Genomic DNA, 16,909 nt, shown 5'->3' on the forward strand with positions numbered 1-16,909 from the left:
AGACAGCCGAGGAAAAGAGGTTCGATCAAGCTGTTGGCGACGAAACCAGTGCGGGTTCTGATGTAGAGCAGGTGAAGATCACGACGTTGGTCTAATCAGACGATGAACTTGTCAAAGCAATGTATCGTGTCGCAACGATGATGAGCGAAGAGGAGCAGATGAAAGAAGAGCTAGTGGGAGGCGATAGCTTGTAGGTGGCGAGTAGTTGGGAGTCGGTAGTCGGCAGTAGATAGGGAGAATCGGGTAGGAAGGAGCAATGGAGTTGAGGGGTGAGGAAGGTAGTCGGATGAGGTTGTAGATGAGGTCGAAGGTAGGAGGAGCGAAGCGAAGCGTAGTGAAGAGGGAGGTAGCGGAAGGTGAGGGGAAGGAAGAAGGAAGAAGGTGAAGGTAGAAGGTAGAATAGGATGAGGAGGAAGAGAAGATGAGACTGGAATGCAGATGGGGGAGATGATGACTAGGTAAGTACGGAGAGGAAGAGGTATGACTGATTGACCCGAGTAGTTGAGAGGTGAGTGACTAACCCGACTAATTGGGGGGTGGGCGGGCGATAGGGATAAGGGGAGGTTCCGGATGAGATGATAGCACTTTAGGACACCACTAAACCGTATTAGGGATTAGTAGGAGGGGCGAAAGTCCAGAGTCAATAATAATAATAATGAATGGAGGTTGAACCCAGTTGTGCCTCCCAAGTCTCAACTGTGGCCTGCATGAGGGGAGAGGGAGAGGGAAAGTGGAAACTGGGCGAACGAGCGAGAACCTCCTACGTCGTTGTCGTGCCTTGGGTATGGTATGGAACCTAACCACAGTACCGATGGGTGGCTCGGCCAGCCAATAATGGGCACTCTCCATACCATACCAATACGTGACTGCCTGCCCGCCTGCACAAAGCACTGCAACCCGAGTTGTTGAAGTTTAGGCAAGGTAGTACCTCGTGGTAAAAACCGGTAATCATCTGCCGAGGCTACCCAATCTCACCTGAACATCCGTCTCCACTCCACCATCTTTACTGGTACGTACATGAGCAGCATACTTACTTACATACAGTACTGTGTACATACGTACATACGGAACAGTCTCTCTCTCTCTCTCTCTCCCTCAGATGGATGCAGATGCAGGTCAAGAAACTGAAGCCCGTTTCCGGCGAGAGGAAGCTCCACTTCCACCACTTCCCCCTGATTAATCCGTCATTCTAATCTACGTACGTACTCTTTACTATGTCTCCGGCCCTGGCAGTCACCAAAAACATCCGCCCGGCTCACTCCGTACTCTGTACGTTCAGTAAAATCATGACTGGCAACGGTTGAATGATGAATCAGCAAGCTCCATTGCCGTCGTCATGATTCTTTTCTGTTGCTTACATGTACACCTACCCCCCCCCGGTGTGTATGGATAATCAATGGGGACCCTTAGGATTGCTGATGACCCCCCTGGTCGCAGTACTGTATCCCAAACCACTCCAATCCATGTTACAACACCACCACCACCAACAACAACAGCTCTAGCCTATCAGTAACCCCAAACCGACAAAAGAATGGATGGGCTGGATGAGCTAATCATGAATGAGCGATTGCGTGACTGAAGTGTATCTTACCAGAACCCGACAGTACGTTTTGAGTCCCGTCAAGTAAATCTAGCTAAAAAAAAAAAAAAAAACGGTCGGTTATGGTAAACAGCCTTGAATTGAGAACAAGTATGAGTATGAGTAATGAGTTTCAGCAGCGTTCCAGTCCGTGACCCTGCCTACCTGCCTATCATCACCCAGGCACTGACCACGCATTCTTTCCTTTTTTTTGAGTCCATCCACTCACAAAATCCATTTCCCACCCCCTGCCAGGTTGCCGGGCCGTCAAGCCTCCTTCCTCCCGCCCATTGAATGACTACACTACGCCAAAATATGGGGAATTGCGATGCGGGATCAATCGAGTTACACATACTGTATCAAAAGGGAGGAGTAAACAAATCAGTAGGGAATTTAGCTACAGTAAGTTACTGTATAACCCTGATAACCCCGTACATCTGTTCGGGGATTGCCGCGACAGCAGCACGATCCAGACCGAAAGTCAAAGACAATAAAAAGATGGAGCAGGAAGTTGGCCACCGCCCGCCGCCCGACCTCCTTCAACCCAAGGGACTTTTGGAGTCATGGCCCGTGGGCGGACAAGAGTGTAAAGATTCACCCACTTATCTGGCGTGATCAACAACTTAATGCTTCGAGGTAGTTAAGTCTAGCTCTAGTGAGTCAATTGAGTAGGCCCAAAGTCAATTGATACACTAGCAACAAGCTTTGAAGATATTCTACAAAGTACTGTACTGTAGTCGGTGAACTTCCATAGTACATACAGTAAATGTCGAGATAAGAATTCAATGAATGGGCACCAAGCCCGCACCGTCGCCATGACTAAGGTGAGGTTCCTGCAGGTCCAAGCAGGGTCTCGCGGTCGCGGGCCCCATCGTTATCGGGAGAAGAAGAATCCTTGATTATAATGATGATGATGATGATGATGATGATGAGTATGATAGACCGTCCCTCTTTCCCTGTCAGTATGTACAGTACGAAACCATGTTGGAGGATGGGAAGAAACTCCACGGTAGAATGCCTCCCGTGTCTGTCAATCCATTCACTTTCTGTCACATACTGTGTACATAATTGATGATGACAGGCAGCGCCATACCAGTCTGTGGTGATGGGCCTGCCTTACCCCCTCTCCCCTTCCCTTCCCCATATTTCGGACAGGTAATGCGTAACGCCATCCGTGATTTCGATGATCAAGCATCTCGTCACAAAACAGACCAGACCAGACCACAAGCAACAAGCAAGCCACTTACTCTTTGGAAATCCTCATCTCGACAAGTTCAGACGTCTCACAGACCAATTCGATCTAGATCGATCCACCTGGGATTTGTTACAGTCATAATCATAAAGGAACAAACACCGCTCCCGCTTCCGACCGGCAAATCGGCGACCGATAGAATGGAACCTGAAAAGATGACGATGTTTCCATTTTCAGATGGATGGGGGGAAATTGAATAAAATTAGATAGTTCCAGTTCCCTCGGCCGATGGCGGAGCTCTGGGTGGCAACTTGGACGACGACAGGCACCCTAGACTTGTTCCGGGGCATTTTGGTGGGTCACACCCATGACCATGACTGAACCTTCCAATCACCGATCGCCGGAGTCACACTATTCCCAGGCTGCATGACGCCAGCCCCGAGGAAGTAACAAGTGGGCGGCGTCGTGGCCACTGGGCCAATAATTGCCCCATCGCTTGGCCCCCCCGAGTCAACGCAAGTTGGAGGGGGGGGAAGGAGCGGCGGAACGCAAATGACGCCCCGGGGGAGGGCCTGGACGATCATCGACGATCGGGTCACGGATGTATGGGGAAAGCGACCGATGGCATAATTTCGAGAAGCCATTGACTTGATGTTTTCACGCTTAACTATGACTTTGGGACTAACAAAGTTAGTCACCACTTAAATTCTGCTCAGACTTCAGTAATGTGCCAAGTGTCCACGAGGAAAAGAGATAGAGGGAGGGTCATGTGTGTATGTCCATAGAACATAGAGTACCTGACGGTCCTGACCTGAATTTACTTGGGACAAGGCAGGGCAGGCAAAGACCACGTACAGTACACAACAACGGTATGTACAGTACAGTAACTATAGGTGGAGGTCCTGGGGAAAAATAATCAACGTTGTGTTGTTGCACAACTTGCTCCTGATCCACGTTGATCCTGTTTGTTTACCGCGCGGGATTTTAGATGTGTCTGACTTGTTGCCTATCTCTACTATATGTAGAGAAAGTATTTCTTTTATTATCCGTCGGTTCTTGTTACAGACTTTTGCGGGGATGTCTGAGGATGATTACGTCTCCCAATGCGCATATGCAGGTGGATGAAAACAACAACAACAACAACAACAACAACAACATCCAGACAATGCATTCGTGCTCGACCTGCCGCTGTTGACGCTCGGAGACATAATTCCCCAGAGCCGACCAGTCAGTGTCCAAGACTCCCAAGTAGCTGTGGCAGCGCCCCGTGGCTGGCATGTTTCCGGGGCTGCATTGCATGTCTGTCTGTGTCTGGCGGTGAGCAGCCGGTGTCTTAGTGGCCGCTTGACCGCCTCCTGCTCGGTGTTGTTGGCTAAGGTTTGGTCCTTGCAGCCTGAACTTGATGCGTGTGTCTTGATCATGCAAGCAGAAAGAGAGGGAAGCGTCTACGTGGAAGCTTTCTGACTAAACGATGGGGGGGGGGGGGGGGAATCCCCCACAATTATCCGTAGTAGTCCAGATACTGATAGTGAGAGGGACTTTTTTTTTTGCCCGCCAGGTGGCTGATCCTCACGGGTATCACGCGATGCCCCGGCTGGGACCACACCACCTATCCCATTCCAACAACAACAACAATGACAATAACAACTTGAGTACGGAGTAGTTCTTTGTAGTGAGTTGGTGGCTGGCAGACTGACTGATCCTCCTCCCCGATGCTCTCTCTCGGATTCTCTTCGGTTCCGGCAAGTTATGATCGTTGCCTGTCTGCCCGCTATCGGATCCTCTCTCACAAGTCACCTGGCACTCCGCCCCTCCACCATAGAGTTTCTGGCGAGTGGCAGTGGTGTGGTCACCCATGGGACACGAAGCGGACACGATACACTTGCGGATCCCAGACTTGGTAGATAAACCGGGCTTGGGCTGAAGCAACAGAAGGTTGGGGTGAACCTTGGATGGGCTTATCAGTGATTAGTTACGGGGATCATCAGCCGAGCAGATAACCACAAATGAGGATTACCTGGTGAGAGAGACTGTGAAACGAATGGACGATAAGGTGATGATCTCGTTCTCGTCTGGGTCTGGCGATGGAGACAGATAGATACTACCTGGGTATACTCCCCGTTGTTGTCGTTGTGTCGATATTAAGTGATGACACAAACGATTCTGTTCTGTGCTCCCCGAAAGGAGACAGCAAGCCACTGAGGTCGGGAGAAAGATAGATAGTACTGATAGTACTGAGCAGGGCAGCATGGGCCACCAATTGGCTGGGTCATTAATTTGAGGAATAGAGTTCATTCCCGCTCCTCGTTGATTGATTGATAGACGGAGAGATAGGGGAGCTGACCGAATCCAGCTGCGTATCAGCATTGAAGTCGAACCACCACCATTCCACCCACTTGAACAATGTGCATGCCTACCTAATACTGTACATATTTCCGAGCCCCAGGCGAGCGGGATCGTACCTTTAGCCCCCGGATTGACCTCAAACGATCCATTTTTGAGGAAGAGCACGCGATCAATTAAGTGGGAACACCAACATGTAATGTAAGTTGGGTTAGTGTGCTGGACGGGGAGCCGAAATCGATAGCGGGAGTTGAATTGGTGGAATGGATTGGAAAACGACTTCCCCAAATCGTCTGCAACTTTTACCCCGCACGATCTGCGGTCCGGTTACAGGCCAGCAATATGCGGGTGTTGTTGATAGGTCGATTTTCCCCAAGCTGTTTCCACCCTGTGCCACTGGCTCACTGGGCACCCTCACCCTCACCCTCTCGCAAAGGTTCGTTCGTTTCCGTCAACAAGAAGGATTCCTTCCACTCTCCGTCTAGAAACCCGCAGCAACCAGAGATACGAGGATTTGCGTGATCGTGATCGTTCTACCGTTGCATTTCAGACCCGGGTGGCAACTTCCCCGGATTTCGCAATTCGAGTCGCATTTTTAGGTCCTGTCTCGACACTTTACAGTTTCAAGTCGGTGTAGGCTGGCAACAACATGATTAACCAAAGTTATACATGCTCAACTTCAGTCAAGTGTGATCAATTGACTACTGGAGATCATGGACTGAGATGTGACCCTCGACCCTCAATTCGTTTTTTTATTTTTGGGAGATTTGCTCGTCTCGATTTCACAATCTAGTAACCAAGTCCACCCGTACTTCGTATCCATACCCTTGACCCTCTCCCCCATGCATATCCCATTCTGCACCTCAACCACAGATATCCATCAGAAACCAAGGCACTCAGCCACTGCAGATACCGATGTACCAACTATGTCGTGTACGGTAGAGTATAACTATGTAGTGTACATACCCGGTGGCAACTGGTTCTACATAAGTATACTCTCTACCCGCATGCATGATATGTTATATGTAACATAGCAGCAGCATCGCCCTTGTCCCCCCCCCCCCTTCCCCCCCCCCCCCCCCTCCCCCCACCTCATCCCTAAGTCTAAATGTACGATGTAAGAACTGTAAAAGGCAACCAAGCCTGATGACGGAATCCCAATGCACCAGCGAAGGAAGGGAGAGAAATATGAAGAATCAGACGGATGAAGAAGACCCTTAAGGGGGGAAGTCCATCCCTTCGGCTTTTTAGCTAAGCAAGGCGGGATTGGGGAGACCCCAGTACAGTACTCCGTACTTCCAGCAAAGACAAACAGTTTAGTTCAATTCAGTCCAGGAGATGCAGTGGTGTGCATCAAATGTCTTAACCCATAAGGCTGCCTGCCTGTCTGTTTTGCAACTGACCGGTTCAATTGGCCAGGGGCGCGAGGGCACAATGGCAATAGCAGTGTCAAACGGGTTTGTCTTGGTTGATGTTGGCCTGATGCAGGATTCGGCCTGTTGTTTGATCTACAAACAAACTTCATCCATGCGCCATTGCATTGGATGAAAGGGCATCCATTTGATGCGAGTTTTGCTTTCCAATCCTCAGCTTGTCAGTGTTTGTTCTGGAGTTGACCCGGCATAGGTGGCAGCCACCATCCTCAGGCAGCAAGATTATCCGCCCGCTCTCCCCTCGAAACCAAACCCGATAGAGATCGAGTTCGATATCAATATCAATATCAATGGCTAAATATACATCAGCACACACAACCCATTCATTCGTACCACCCTAGCCAGAACCAACACCGAAAATCTAGCCCTTCTCCTTTCCCTTCCACCCCCCCATTCTATCTGAAACCCACAAACCGCCCAAACAAACTCCATCCTTGGGCCAAACCCTTTTCACCAAGCAAAATCCTCGAAATCAAGGGGGAGGAGGAATGAGACGCAAGTCCAGCGCTTCGATGCAGCCCCAACAACACCTGCACCTGCACATCTGGCCTGTTTTTGCTGCTGTGCGCAGGCCTTGCAAGCCACAACTCAGCCAGCACAGACCAACCGAAAGTACAAGCAAAGAACCTCACCCCTTTCGGAAATCAGCGTCTGCTTAGGTTGTCAGTCTGGCTCATTGTTGTCCTGTGCACGGACCCGAGGAATGGGAAAGCCCTGTCCTGTATGCTGTACTACAGAGTTCTCAATGTACTGTACCCACATCACTGGAGCTATGTAGGTAGTCACTCCGGCTAACGTATACACCTGGAGACCGGCAGTAACTTCTTCTCTATGGGATGGTTCAACCCAGAAAATATCTTCTGCTTCAAGACAAAGCTAGTAGACGACTTACAGTAGGTTAATTAGGATTGCTTTACACAGCTGTACTGTACGAACTGCGTGTAAGACTTCAATGCCCTCCATTCTTCTAATCTCACATCCCAGATCGCAGCACCCCAAAAACCTTGTCCAGCATTCCGATCTCACACATGCATATATCCTCACGTCAACGGGCTTTTGGCTTTATGTACTGCACGAGGTGTGAGGGGGAAGAAGAAGGGGGGCACACAAGGATAATCTAGTCCTATTCCTCATCTTTCTGTATACCTGCCTTGGAGGCATCCATCTTGGGAAGTTTGTGCGACAGAGGTATGCTCTTGGTGGGTTGTTGATGTGTGTGTGAGTGCAGTACATGCTGTGAGTTCACACCTGCTTGCGTCGTGAGGCTGTGAGTCGATCTCAGATCAGATGTGGGATTAGATCGTGGAGCTCTGCGGTTATGCTGCCCTGCGAGCTGCAGTGTATAGACTAAGATAACCTGATCGGTGGTCGGGCAAGGAGATCCCAGACTTTTGTTTCTGCATACAAGGGGGAAGGGCTATGGTCTTGAATCGGTTGGATGGCGCTATAATCATATAAGTGGAATAACGCCAGAGGATTGAGTGGACAGGAAGATAGGGTATGAAGCATTGGAAGATAGCTAACTCATTCCCGTAACAACCGCAGCGGGCCCAGCAGCCTAGTCCAGGATCCCAGGCACACAGTATATATATCCATCCAATTTATTGGGAGATAGAATCAAAGAACAATCGAGATAAATTGCTTCACGCTCATAATGCAGTGCTCCCATCATGCGCGCTCGTTACACAACACACTCAAGCCTAAATCATCAGATCTTACCCGACTCAATTCAACTACAGCGCCCAATCATCCACGCCCTCCGAGTTCTCAATGAAAGGCCGATCGATCTGCTTGATCGCATGGTCACCGCAGAGGATACTGACATTCTAGTTAGTGACATTTCTAAAGCCCCGGGGGCAAGAACATACCATGCTTCCGCGATCAATCCATCGAGCTCACGCACCACTTCCGCCCGACGCGCCGCACTGAGGGACCCTTTGCTGAGCTGCGCCTGCAAGTCCCGGATATACTTCTTCTTGCCCCCTGCGCCCTCGAGCACCTCCTTGCCCAAGCAGTCGCTGTGGAACGCGTGCTGGCAGGGAAACACGAAGAATTGCCGACTGAGCACGGGTAAAGAGCAGAGCCAGCACTTCTCTCCAGGCTCCACAATGGCGTAGCGCGTGTCAAGTGCCGCGATTTCCGTGCGAATCTGGCGGGCCGTGTGTGCCGAGTTGTCCATCTCCTGTCGGAGAGCGTCAATGTGCCGGGAGTATTCCTCGAGCGCACTGCAGATCTCGTCCTTGAAGTCGTCGATAACGACAAAGTCCGGGAAGAACGGAATGAGGTCTTCAATGCGAAGTAGCTCGCATCGGCGGAGGAATTCGATGGCATCCTTGATACCCTTCCCGGGCTGCCGGATTGTCTTCTCCGCGACAAGGAGCCAGAGCTTCTTTCGGAGCTTCTCGTTCCCTTCCGGACGGTCGGCCACAATCGCTGCGAGTTCAATATCGTCATGCTGTAAAGCCAGCTCCACAGCTTGAAGATATTGTCCCATGGCGCTGTAGATGTGAACGCATGATTGGACGCGCTGGTGTTGAATGCAGAGACGCAGAGCAAAGTCGGCATCATACGGTGGGGGCGAGGGTTGCTGTGACTGCAAATAGGTGAGGAGGCCTGCCTCAGACGTCGAGGCGCTGGACGCATGGATTGAGATCAGGGTGTTGTGGACGGCGGCGGAGGGGTTCGGGTGATTGACAATGATGAAGTTAAGGTATCGCACGGCCTGGTTCTGCCCCAATGGGACATTCACCGTCTTGTTGTAGTTGAGTAAAGCAGGTATCAGTCTCTCGGGCTCCAGGTTAGTCTGTCGCATCAAGATATCGACCAGTCCAGCAGCAGCGTGGGTCATAAGGACACTGCTGTATTTGTAAAACACGTCCGGGTCACTTTGTCGTTGCAAAACGTTGAGTGCCTCCGTCCATTTCTCCCGCAGAATCCAGTAGGAAAGAACATAATTGTAGTCGTTGGCCGCGGTGGCAAAGAAGAGTAGCTCCTCCTCACGACCGTGGCTGCTGATGATATCGTACGCCGTCTTCTTGTCAAGATCGGACCGGTACCGAGTGACAAAGTCCTGGAACTCAGCTCTGACAGTGCCAAGCTCATCCTTGACTTCTTCAGTGCTCGTACCCTCAGCAAGCTCTGCTCGGGTAGCGATGTTATCATCGAGGGAGTTTAACTTAGTCATGAAGACCTCAACCAGCCAGCTTGCGACCATGATGCGCTGCATGGAAGAGGACTTCTTGTACGTTGACAGCTGAGACAACAAATATTTGCGCAATGCATCATGCTCTCCACGGTTGATCAGCGTTAGGCAGACCTCTTCAAATCCTTTGCTGCTTCTTCCCCATACGGCGGCCGCCTCAAGATATCGGCCTTTCTCCGCAAGGAAGTCACCGGAAGCTGTAGAGACGGCGTCCTTCTGGGCACTGGTCCGGGCGTACTGCAGAGCTTGATCAAACATTTGTTTCTGCAGGTAGACCTTCCATACATCCCTATCCTCGTTCTCCACGGCAATTTCGCAGATCTCGCGGCTAGTGAACAGCCAGTAGGTATGTTGCGTCGCGTCCGTCAAAAGGCCCAAAGCACTTTGCCCTGGTTCCAAAACGGCTTCATCAAAAACGATCTCTTCACTCATTCGATTTACCGCGACAATTCGGCCTTCAACTAGGGCAAAGATGTGCCACTGGGACAATGTCACGGCGGTAATGGGATCCTGAATGAGCTTCTTACCGCCCCGCGCAGATTCACTAGCTGGGAACACGGATCGTGGAAGCATGCTTGCGCTTTCAAATGGCTTGCTGAGCTTTTCAGACGTGTATGGGAGTTGTCCGTGGAACACCCCCTGAGAACTAAGCCATGCGAACTCCTTGTCAGTCACACCTCCCGTCGTCTGTGCATCCGCAAGAATTGGTGACACTGCCAGCATCGACGGTGAGGCGCCGGAGGGCTTCTGGATCTCATGAGTAACAGGCGATTCGCGTTGGAATAGATCGGCGTAGATAGGGCTACCCCCTTCTCGTCCGTATCTCCCGGTGCGCCCCAGGAAGCTTAGTAACTTGGCATGAGTTGCTATAAGCACCCGTCTCAGCTCCGGCCTCGTTGGGATTGACTCTGCCCACAGACCCGTCACAGGCAAGCCCTCCAAGCCCTTGAAGACGACGTGTGCATATCTCTCTTCACGCCGGTAGAACTCGCTCGACGGCTCAATGTAAGCTTCCCAGATCTGTCCATCCGTAGTACCCAGTAAGATTTCTCTTGTCGAAGCTGTAGGATGCGCTGGACTCCAGGCGACACTCTCGATCGAGACGCCCTTCAGTCGCGACAATGGTTTAGGTTGTCGCGATTGGGTGTGGAGGTAATAGTTCTCGCCCAGGGTGGTTGTGATGATGAGATGAGATGCGGAGGGGTCAAGGAACATTCGCCGAATCACTCCGATTTCCGAGGATTTCTTAGGCAGGTCGATGTCTGGTTCAGGCCCAATTAGCATTGCGACGAGAGAAGATGCGGAGCGGTGGGCTTATTCCGGCGGGTGAATGAACTGACCATCGATGTCCTCGGGGGTATCCAAGTCGATACGGAGGATACGACCAGTCGATAATGCTAGAATGAGCACATTGTTGGCTACCTGTGCGGCTACAAAGTCCGCTGCAAGAGGGAACTGAAGCTGAACATGTCGGACATCGAACATGGAGAGTGCGGAATCCCCAGGCTCCGCGAGGTTGCTGGGAGCAACATAGCCGCCAGACGTCTCCAGCGCCATAGTGCGCCAATAGTGATATATTCACTTATATCATACCGGAGCCGCAATTAAGGAGCTTGAGGCAATTTGGGAAGACAGTGTCTGTCACCCGAGAGTGGCTGGCTGATAAGTAAGTTAACAATGACGACGAATGGAGTGGAGGGTCGGGAAATGGGGGGAAGCTCCGTTCATCGGGCGGTGGATGCCTTGGCGTGTCCAATTTCATGCCTGAGGTATATACGAAGGCATGCGCAGGCACCAACTTAGTGTACACAGGATGAACTTACTATATACCATACAAATCTAAACACCAAATGGCAGTGGGCCAGTTTACATATGTATCATAATGAAATCAGCTTGCCTGGCCATATGCTATAGAGGCTCGATAGCTATTACCATTATTCTGTGGCGTGGGTATGCTGTCTAATCTACCGCCAACACATCTCCAAACACCAGAGACTTTCTCATAACGCGTAAATCATGCATCATCGCTAAACATCAATGTCCTCCTACCTTCCCGATCACGCAACCTTCGAAATCAGAGATAGTGGTGTACAGAACGAGCAAAGACAATGGAGAAAAATGCAACGAGGCTGAAGTGCATCAACCACAAACCAATTCATAATCACATGACTGTGCACTCCCGGTCCAGTTTCCGTCCAATCTTCTCACGAGACTTGTCTTTGAGCTTGTCCCGGTATCGATCTGAATCCCGAGTCCGCCTCGGGCTCCTGTCCTTGCGCTCCATACTGGGCGGTGGTAGGTGGCCGTTCGGTGCAAGCTCGTTCTCCGTCAAGTCTTCATCTTCACCCTCGGCGAACTTATCCCGGCTTAGTCGGCCAGCAAACCGCGAGAAACTGAAGCTAATTCTGTTCTCACTGGCTTGACTCCCGGTACGACTTCCAGGATTGCTCCTTGTTGCTCGGGAACTGCGCCGAGAAAACGAGAAAGAATTTCTGCCCTCTTCGTCTCTTGGTGTCAGCCTAGGCGAGGTTGATGGAACAGACTGCATTTGGAGGCCAGGCTCGAAGGCTTCAGAGAATGTCACGCTTTGCTTCCTGCCATTGTGATCCACAGGTATGGGCTCTGGATCGTCTGGACTGGTGATCTCAAAACTTGGCCGATTGGACCTATGCCCCTCCATCCCATCGATAGCTGTATCGTCCAGAGCCAGTGCCTGTAATTTTCTAGGGATGCTAGCCGCCTCTAGCTCGCGTGAGTCTCTAGACGTTTCAGACGAAGGCGGCTTGTAGCCGAGGTTAACTGCGGCCGCATCTTCATGGATAGGTAAGATTTGGTAGAACAAGAGGTAAGGCGATTCGGTTTTCAGTGCCTGTTCAATGTCGATCAAAGTAACTCGCTCGCTTGCTAAGTCATCAAAGCGCATCCAGTACTTCGGTGTGTCCGAGAAAGTGTCATCATCGGATCCGTGAGAGCTGGCTGGAGGTGCTCCAGCACTGGTACCCCTGACAATGGATATGTAATGTCCTGAATCCACTGACGTTCCACGGTGGCACACCATTGCCTGCAGTGAGAGCTTGAAATTTCCATAGATGGGGCCTTCCTCATTCATGTTGTCATCCTTGATGAAATGGGGGAGTCCAATCTCAGTCGGAATATCAACAAAGGTGTTGAGTCGGACTGCTTTGCCATTGGGCAGCATAGAATAGCGTTTCAGGCACATGCCTAGAATTGGACGCTTAGAAGAGAAATGTGCGGCGACTTGGGCATCACTAATCGGTGTGTTGTCTGTATACCACGCTGTATAATCATTAGCGAATTCCTTGGTGTGCTGCAGGACTGCCAACTCATACGTATTAGGCTGAAGAATTGCCATGCAGGCATCATCACTTCTTTGCGATAAGAACCCCTCCGCTGAGATGTAAGCACGCTGTCCTTCTCGTTCTCATGGTCTGCGTCTGGTATGAAACGCTCTTGGAGGATACTATTGCGACGATAGGAAGGGGGGTCGGATTCGATGACTTCCGTCAACGAGTTCACTGGGGGAGTTTCGTCCCAATGGGGTGAAGGGGGCTGGCTGGAAGAGGGCGATAGCGGCGTGCCAACCTCTTCGATGTGGGTCGTGCAGCCTTTGGAGAGGGAATCCAGAGACTTTGTTGAGCCTAGCGTGTGACGCCGCTCCAAGTACCGCTTGACCTCGATCCGGTTATTGAAGTATGACTCCAAGCAATCTTCCAAAGTGACTGTTTCCCCATCAACAGGTTCGGGAATTGCGACCTCTAGCAATCTTTCATTAATGAACTTATGATCACCACTCACATCTTCCTTTCCTGTGTGGTAGATGTCCATCTTGAGTGTCAGAAGTGGAAGCTCTAGTTTTTCCGTGATGAACGTGAATGCCTCGGACGTGTCCTGTTGTCGTAGTCTCGCTGCATCTTGCCAACCGCAATCAGCGAGTGCATCTTGTAGGTGTTTTGTCTGCGGAGCACATCAATCAGTGAGAAACGAAAGATAGTGTGGAAGCAGATATGCCTACAAGATCAGTGGTGATAAGCTTTCCAGACCGCAGCATGTTGACCCAGAGCCTTAATAAGATCGAAAGTTTCCGGCGAGCCTCGTCGTTGAAAGACTTGTAGAGAATAGCTTCGAAACAATCCAGCCGAGCGAACATCGCAAAGAGTAGAGCATCCAGGTAGCAAGTCACGCCCTCGCGATTCACTGCACCACGAAGTTTGGTGCTTGGCGTATAACCTCTAATTATACCCTCAATCGAATCCTCCAAAAGCAAAAGCAACTCAAAGGCCTTGTCCACATCGCCTTGCGCATGCTCCGACTGGATCGCATATACGAAATGTTCCTCCTTTAGACCGGTGATGCCGAGTCGCGCGACACGTTGCTCCAGAATCTTGACCTACTTGGCTGTCAACTCGGAGCGTTCAGCAGGAACAGAGGCGCGACAGGATTTTCTGTGGTCACCTTCTTTTGTTCTTCATTCGAGTCTGTGGTTGGAATTTTGTCTGATGAGAAGAGGCCTCGGAAATGGGGACGAGACAGGACATTCGACGTCTAAAGTCGCAAACAGTATTAGCTTCAAGTTGCGACAGAAGGTCAAATGATCCGACGAAGCCTTTTTTCTTAAAAAGAAAGATATGGGATCTACCTCGTCTTTACCAGACTTTCCATCTTTATTATTTCGCTCACGTCGTGTGAGAAATTTGTGTATACCACTCATCTTCGACAGTGCCTGGATCCTAGCTAGAGGGGGGGAAGAGGTGCGCAAGAAGCGTGCAAATTGCGGAGTCGATGAGGGACCGACGACATGTGGGGGGGGGGGATCTATATTGATCCTTGCTCAGGCTCCAGGGTTCCGATCGAGCATGCAAAGATAGCGCCTGATTGAGTCATAAAACAAATCAGATGGGACAGAGTAGGCGACGATGACCTTTATTGTTCCGATCCGTGAGCAGTTTTCTTTAATTCATTCATTGTTAAGCCAATACTGAGTAGAAACAAATTGGGTAGCCAGTTACCTCGTAACTCTTACGCACCAGCTGAAAGGAAAGTCAGTGACATCACATGCGCCACCACCATGTCATGAAAGACAACCAGGACAATAAATGAAGGGCGAGCTGAGGCAAAAGTGACCGTAGACAAATGAAGGGAAGGAAGGGGATGCCTGTCAGAAGACCATACTATGAGGAAGTACTCGTAGCACCCGATCGACAGCGAGATCTCCGGTGGCCAGTTTCACCAACTAGGTTGCGATAAGCCATTGTAAGTAAAGAAGAGTGGCGGGGTTGAAAAGCGAGCCGTGATCACACAAGTGGACAAGTGGAGACCCGCAGTCACTCACTCACTCAGATTCTTCGCCGCCTGATCTCACGGCCAGATCTCTAAGGTGTCGAGGCAATCCAGCAGGAACCAATGTCACCTGATCAGTCACCCCCGAAAGAGTCGATGCATCTCCGGTGCGGGAAAAACAATTTTTGGAGATCTCAATCTCGACTCCAATCTCAGCCTACAACCATCATCCCCCCAAGGAGTAGGAGTTCACAATGGCTGCCAGTGAGTCCTCCAGATACTTGGCCAGGTCATTGCCACGGGCGTTGGCGCCTTCTGCTCGTCCTCAGACTTTGTGCTGGCGCCGCAATGTCTCCGACCAAGCATCGTCGAGATCTCCATCCGCCGAACTGAGTGAGCTGGAATCCACGGACCTCGCCTCCACAAATGCACCCAGCGAACTTGTGGAATCTTATGATCCTATCGCCAGAGCCAGAGGTCGCAAGACCAAACTCCCCCGGAGTCGGTAGGTCTCTCCCTTGTCCGCGCCGCCTCCTACATCACTATTCCTTGCGGACCACATGATCCGTTGCTCCCAGGGTCTTTTCTTGCCTGTTCTCCTCATTCGTCTTCATGATACCATAATGCTAACCCAATTGCCCACTTTACCAGTTATCAATTCCGGTCTCCCAAATACTACCGTGGTCCGCTCCACCCTCACCAGCCGCCTCCGCCCTCCGACCCATCCTCCCGACTGTACGTGCCAGGCCCATTCTCCCTTCCCCGCGTCGAGCAGACCTGGCAATCGACCGTCGCATCGGACATCCTCACCCTCCTCTATGTCCACAACCCGCCGGGATTCAAGCCGCCGGTCAAGGCGCCGCGCCTCCGCAGCTGGGACGACAGCTCGCCCTACCACAAGAACCGCAACCTCCGGGGCCCGCGCGGTGGGGACGTGCTCCGCCTGCTCCGCAAGCCCATCGACTTCAACAACATCCCGCGCCTCGAGCGCATCACCATCCACAGCTACGTCAACATGGCGACGGAGAACTCGTCCTGGCTCCACGCCGCCGGCATCGCCGTGCAGGCCATCTCCAACGTGCGCGTGCAGACCTACAAGTCCCGGACCAGCGTCGTGAAGTGGGGGATCGCCCCGGGCCGCGACACCGTCGCCTGCAAGGCCGAGCTGTACGGCGAGAACATGATGCACTTCTTCGGCCGCCTGGTCGACATCGTCCTGCCCCGTATCAAGGACTGGCAGGGTGTCAAGGGCAGCAGCGGTGACAGCAGCGGCAACATCACCTTCGGTCTCGAGCCCGAGGACGTCGCTCTGTTCCCGGAGATCGAGGTCAACTATGATATGTACGTGTCTCTCTGCCTTTTGTTCCCAGAGCAGCGCCCGCATTCCACTTTTCAGTCTCCCCAAGCAGTCATTGAAGCTTTTGACCTTCAATGGGGCTCCCCCCCGCTCGCTCGCTGAGTGTCATCTGGCGTGTGCGTGGTTGGTGGTGACTAGCTAGCTAACACATCTCACAAACACTAGGTACCCTCCCAAGATGATCCCCGGTTGCCACATCACCATCCACACCTCCGCCAGAACCGACAAGGATGCCCGCCTTTTGCTGAGCGCTCTGGGTGTCCCCTTCTACGGCAAGATTAATCACTAAAACTGTCGGTGCCCCAGTAGGTAGATTTGCGCTTCATCCTCCCTCAATCAACGCACGGCGAGATGGTCGTGATTCAAGCTCGTTACTTCGTAGAGTGGATTTTTTTTTCTTGGTTGTTTCTCCCAATTTTGGTTCTTTCTGGCTGGCATTGAACATGTAACATGGAGGGTATGTTTCTGGTGCTGTTAGATTCTTATGTAAAATACGCTATCGCTT

At 51.4% G+C, this 16,909-nt stretch overlaps 4 protein-coding genes across 4 annotated transcripts; 1 reads left to right on the forward strand and 3 right to left on the reverse strand.

Moving 5' to 3' along the window:
• Window positions 1-4,729: 4,729 nt before the first annotated feature.
• On the reverse strand, window positions 4,730-5,260 carry BO82DRAFT_88798 (uncharacterized protein). Its single transcript, XM_025641628.1, has 2 exons — window positions 5,189-5,260; window positions 4,730-5,110 (listed from the first exon to the last, which is right to left on the reverse strand). Exon 2 carries the CDS (start codon window positions 5,064-5,066, stop codon window positions 4,785-4,787), a length of 282 nt encoding a protein of 93 aa, XP_025496748.1. The 5' UTR covers window positions 5,067-5,110; window positions 5,189-5,260; the 3' UTR covers window positions 4,730-4,784.
• A 2,816-nt stretch (window positions 5,261-8,076) lies between these two features.
• Window positions 8,077-11,411, reverse strand: BO82DRAFT_380178 (vacuolar protein sorting protein DigA). The gene is made up of 3 exons (XM_025637740.1): window positions 11,090-11,411; window positions 8,416-11,011; window positions 8,077-8,365 (listed from the first exon to the last, which is right to left on the reverse strand). The coding sequence occupies exons 1-3, from the start codon at window positions 11,304-11,306 to the stop codon at window positions 8,281-8,283; spliced, it is 2,898 nt and encodes a 965-aa protein (XP_025496749.1). The 5' UTR covers window positions 11,307-11,411; the 3' UTR covers window positions 8,077-8,280.
• Window positions 11,412-11,910: 499 nt separating this feature from the next.
• Window positions 11,911-14,478, reverse strand: BO82DRAFT_272443 (ubiquitin C-terminal hydrolase family protein; the record flags this gene model as incomplete). The annotated part of the gene is made up of 5 exons (XM_025631023.1): window positions 11,911-13,046; window positions 13,100-13,724; window positions 13,783-14,157; window positions 14,205-14,312; window positions 14,407-14,478. The coding sequence occupies 5 exons, from the start codon at window positions 14,476-14,478 to the stop codon at window positions 11,911-11,913; spliced, it is 2,316 nt and encodes a 771-aa protein (XP_025496750.1).
• A 616-nt stretch (window positions 14,479-15,094) lies between these two features.
• BO82DRAFT_350253 (mitochondrial 54S ribosomal protein uL5m) lies at window positions 15,095-16,801 on the forward strand. Its single transcript, XM_025634096.1, has 3 exons — window positions 15,095-15,552; window positions 15,699-16,388; window positions 16,570-16,801. The coding sequence occupies exons 1-3, from the start codon at window positions 15,302-15,304 to the stop codon at window positions 16,691-16,693; spliced, it is 1,065 nt and encodes a 354-aa protein (XP_025496751.1). The 5' UTR covers window positions 15,095-15,301; the 3' UTR covers window positions 16,694-16,801.
• The last annotated feature ends 108 nt before the right edge of the window (window positions 16,802-16,909 follow it).

Source organism: Aspergillus uvarum (genome assembly GCF_003184745.1).
Source record: "Aspergillus uvarum CBS 121591 unplaced genomic scaffold BO82scaffold_3, whole genome shotgun sequence".
NCBI lineage: Eukaryota > Fungi > Ascomycota > Eurotiomycetes > Eurotiales > Aspergillaceae > Aspergillus > Aspergillus uvarum.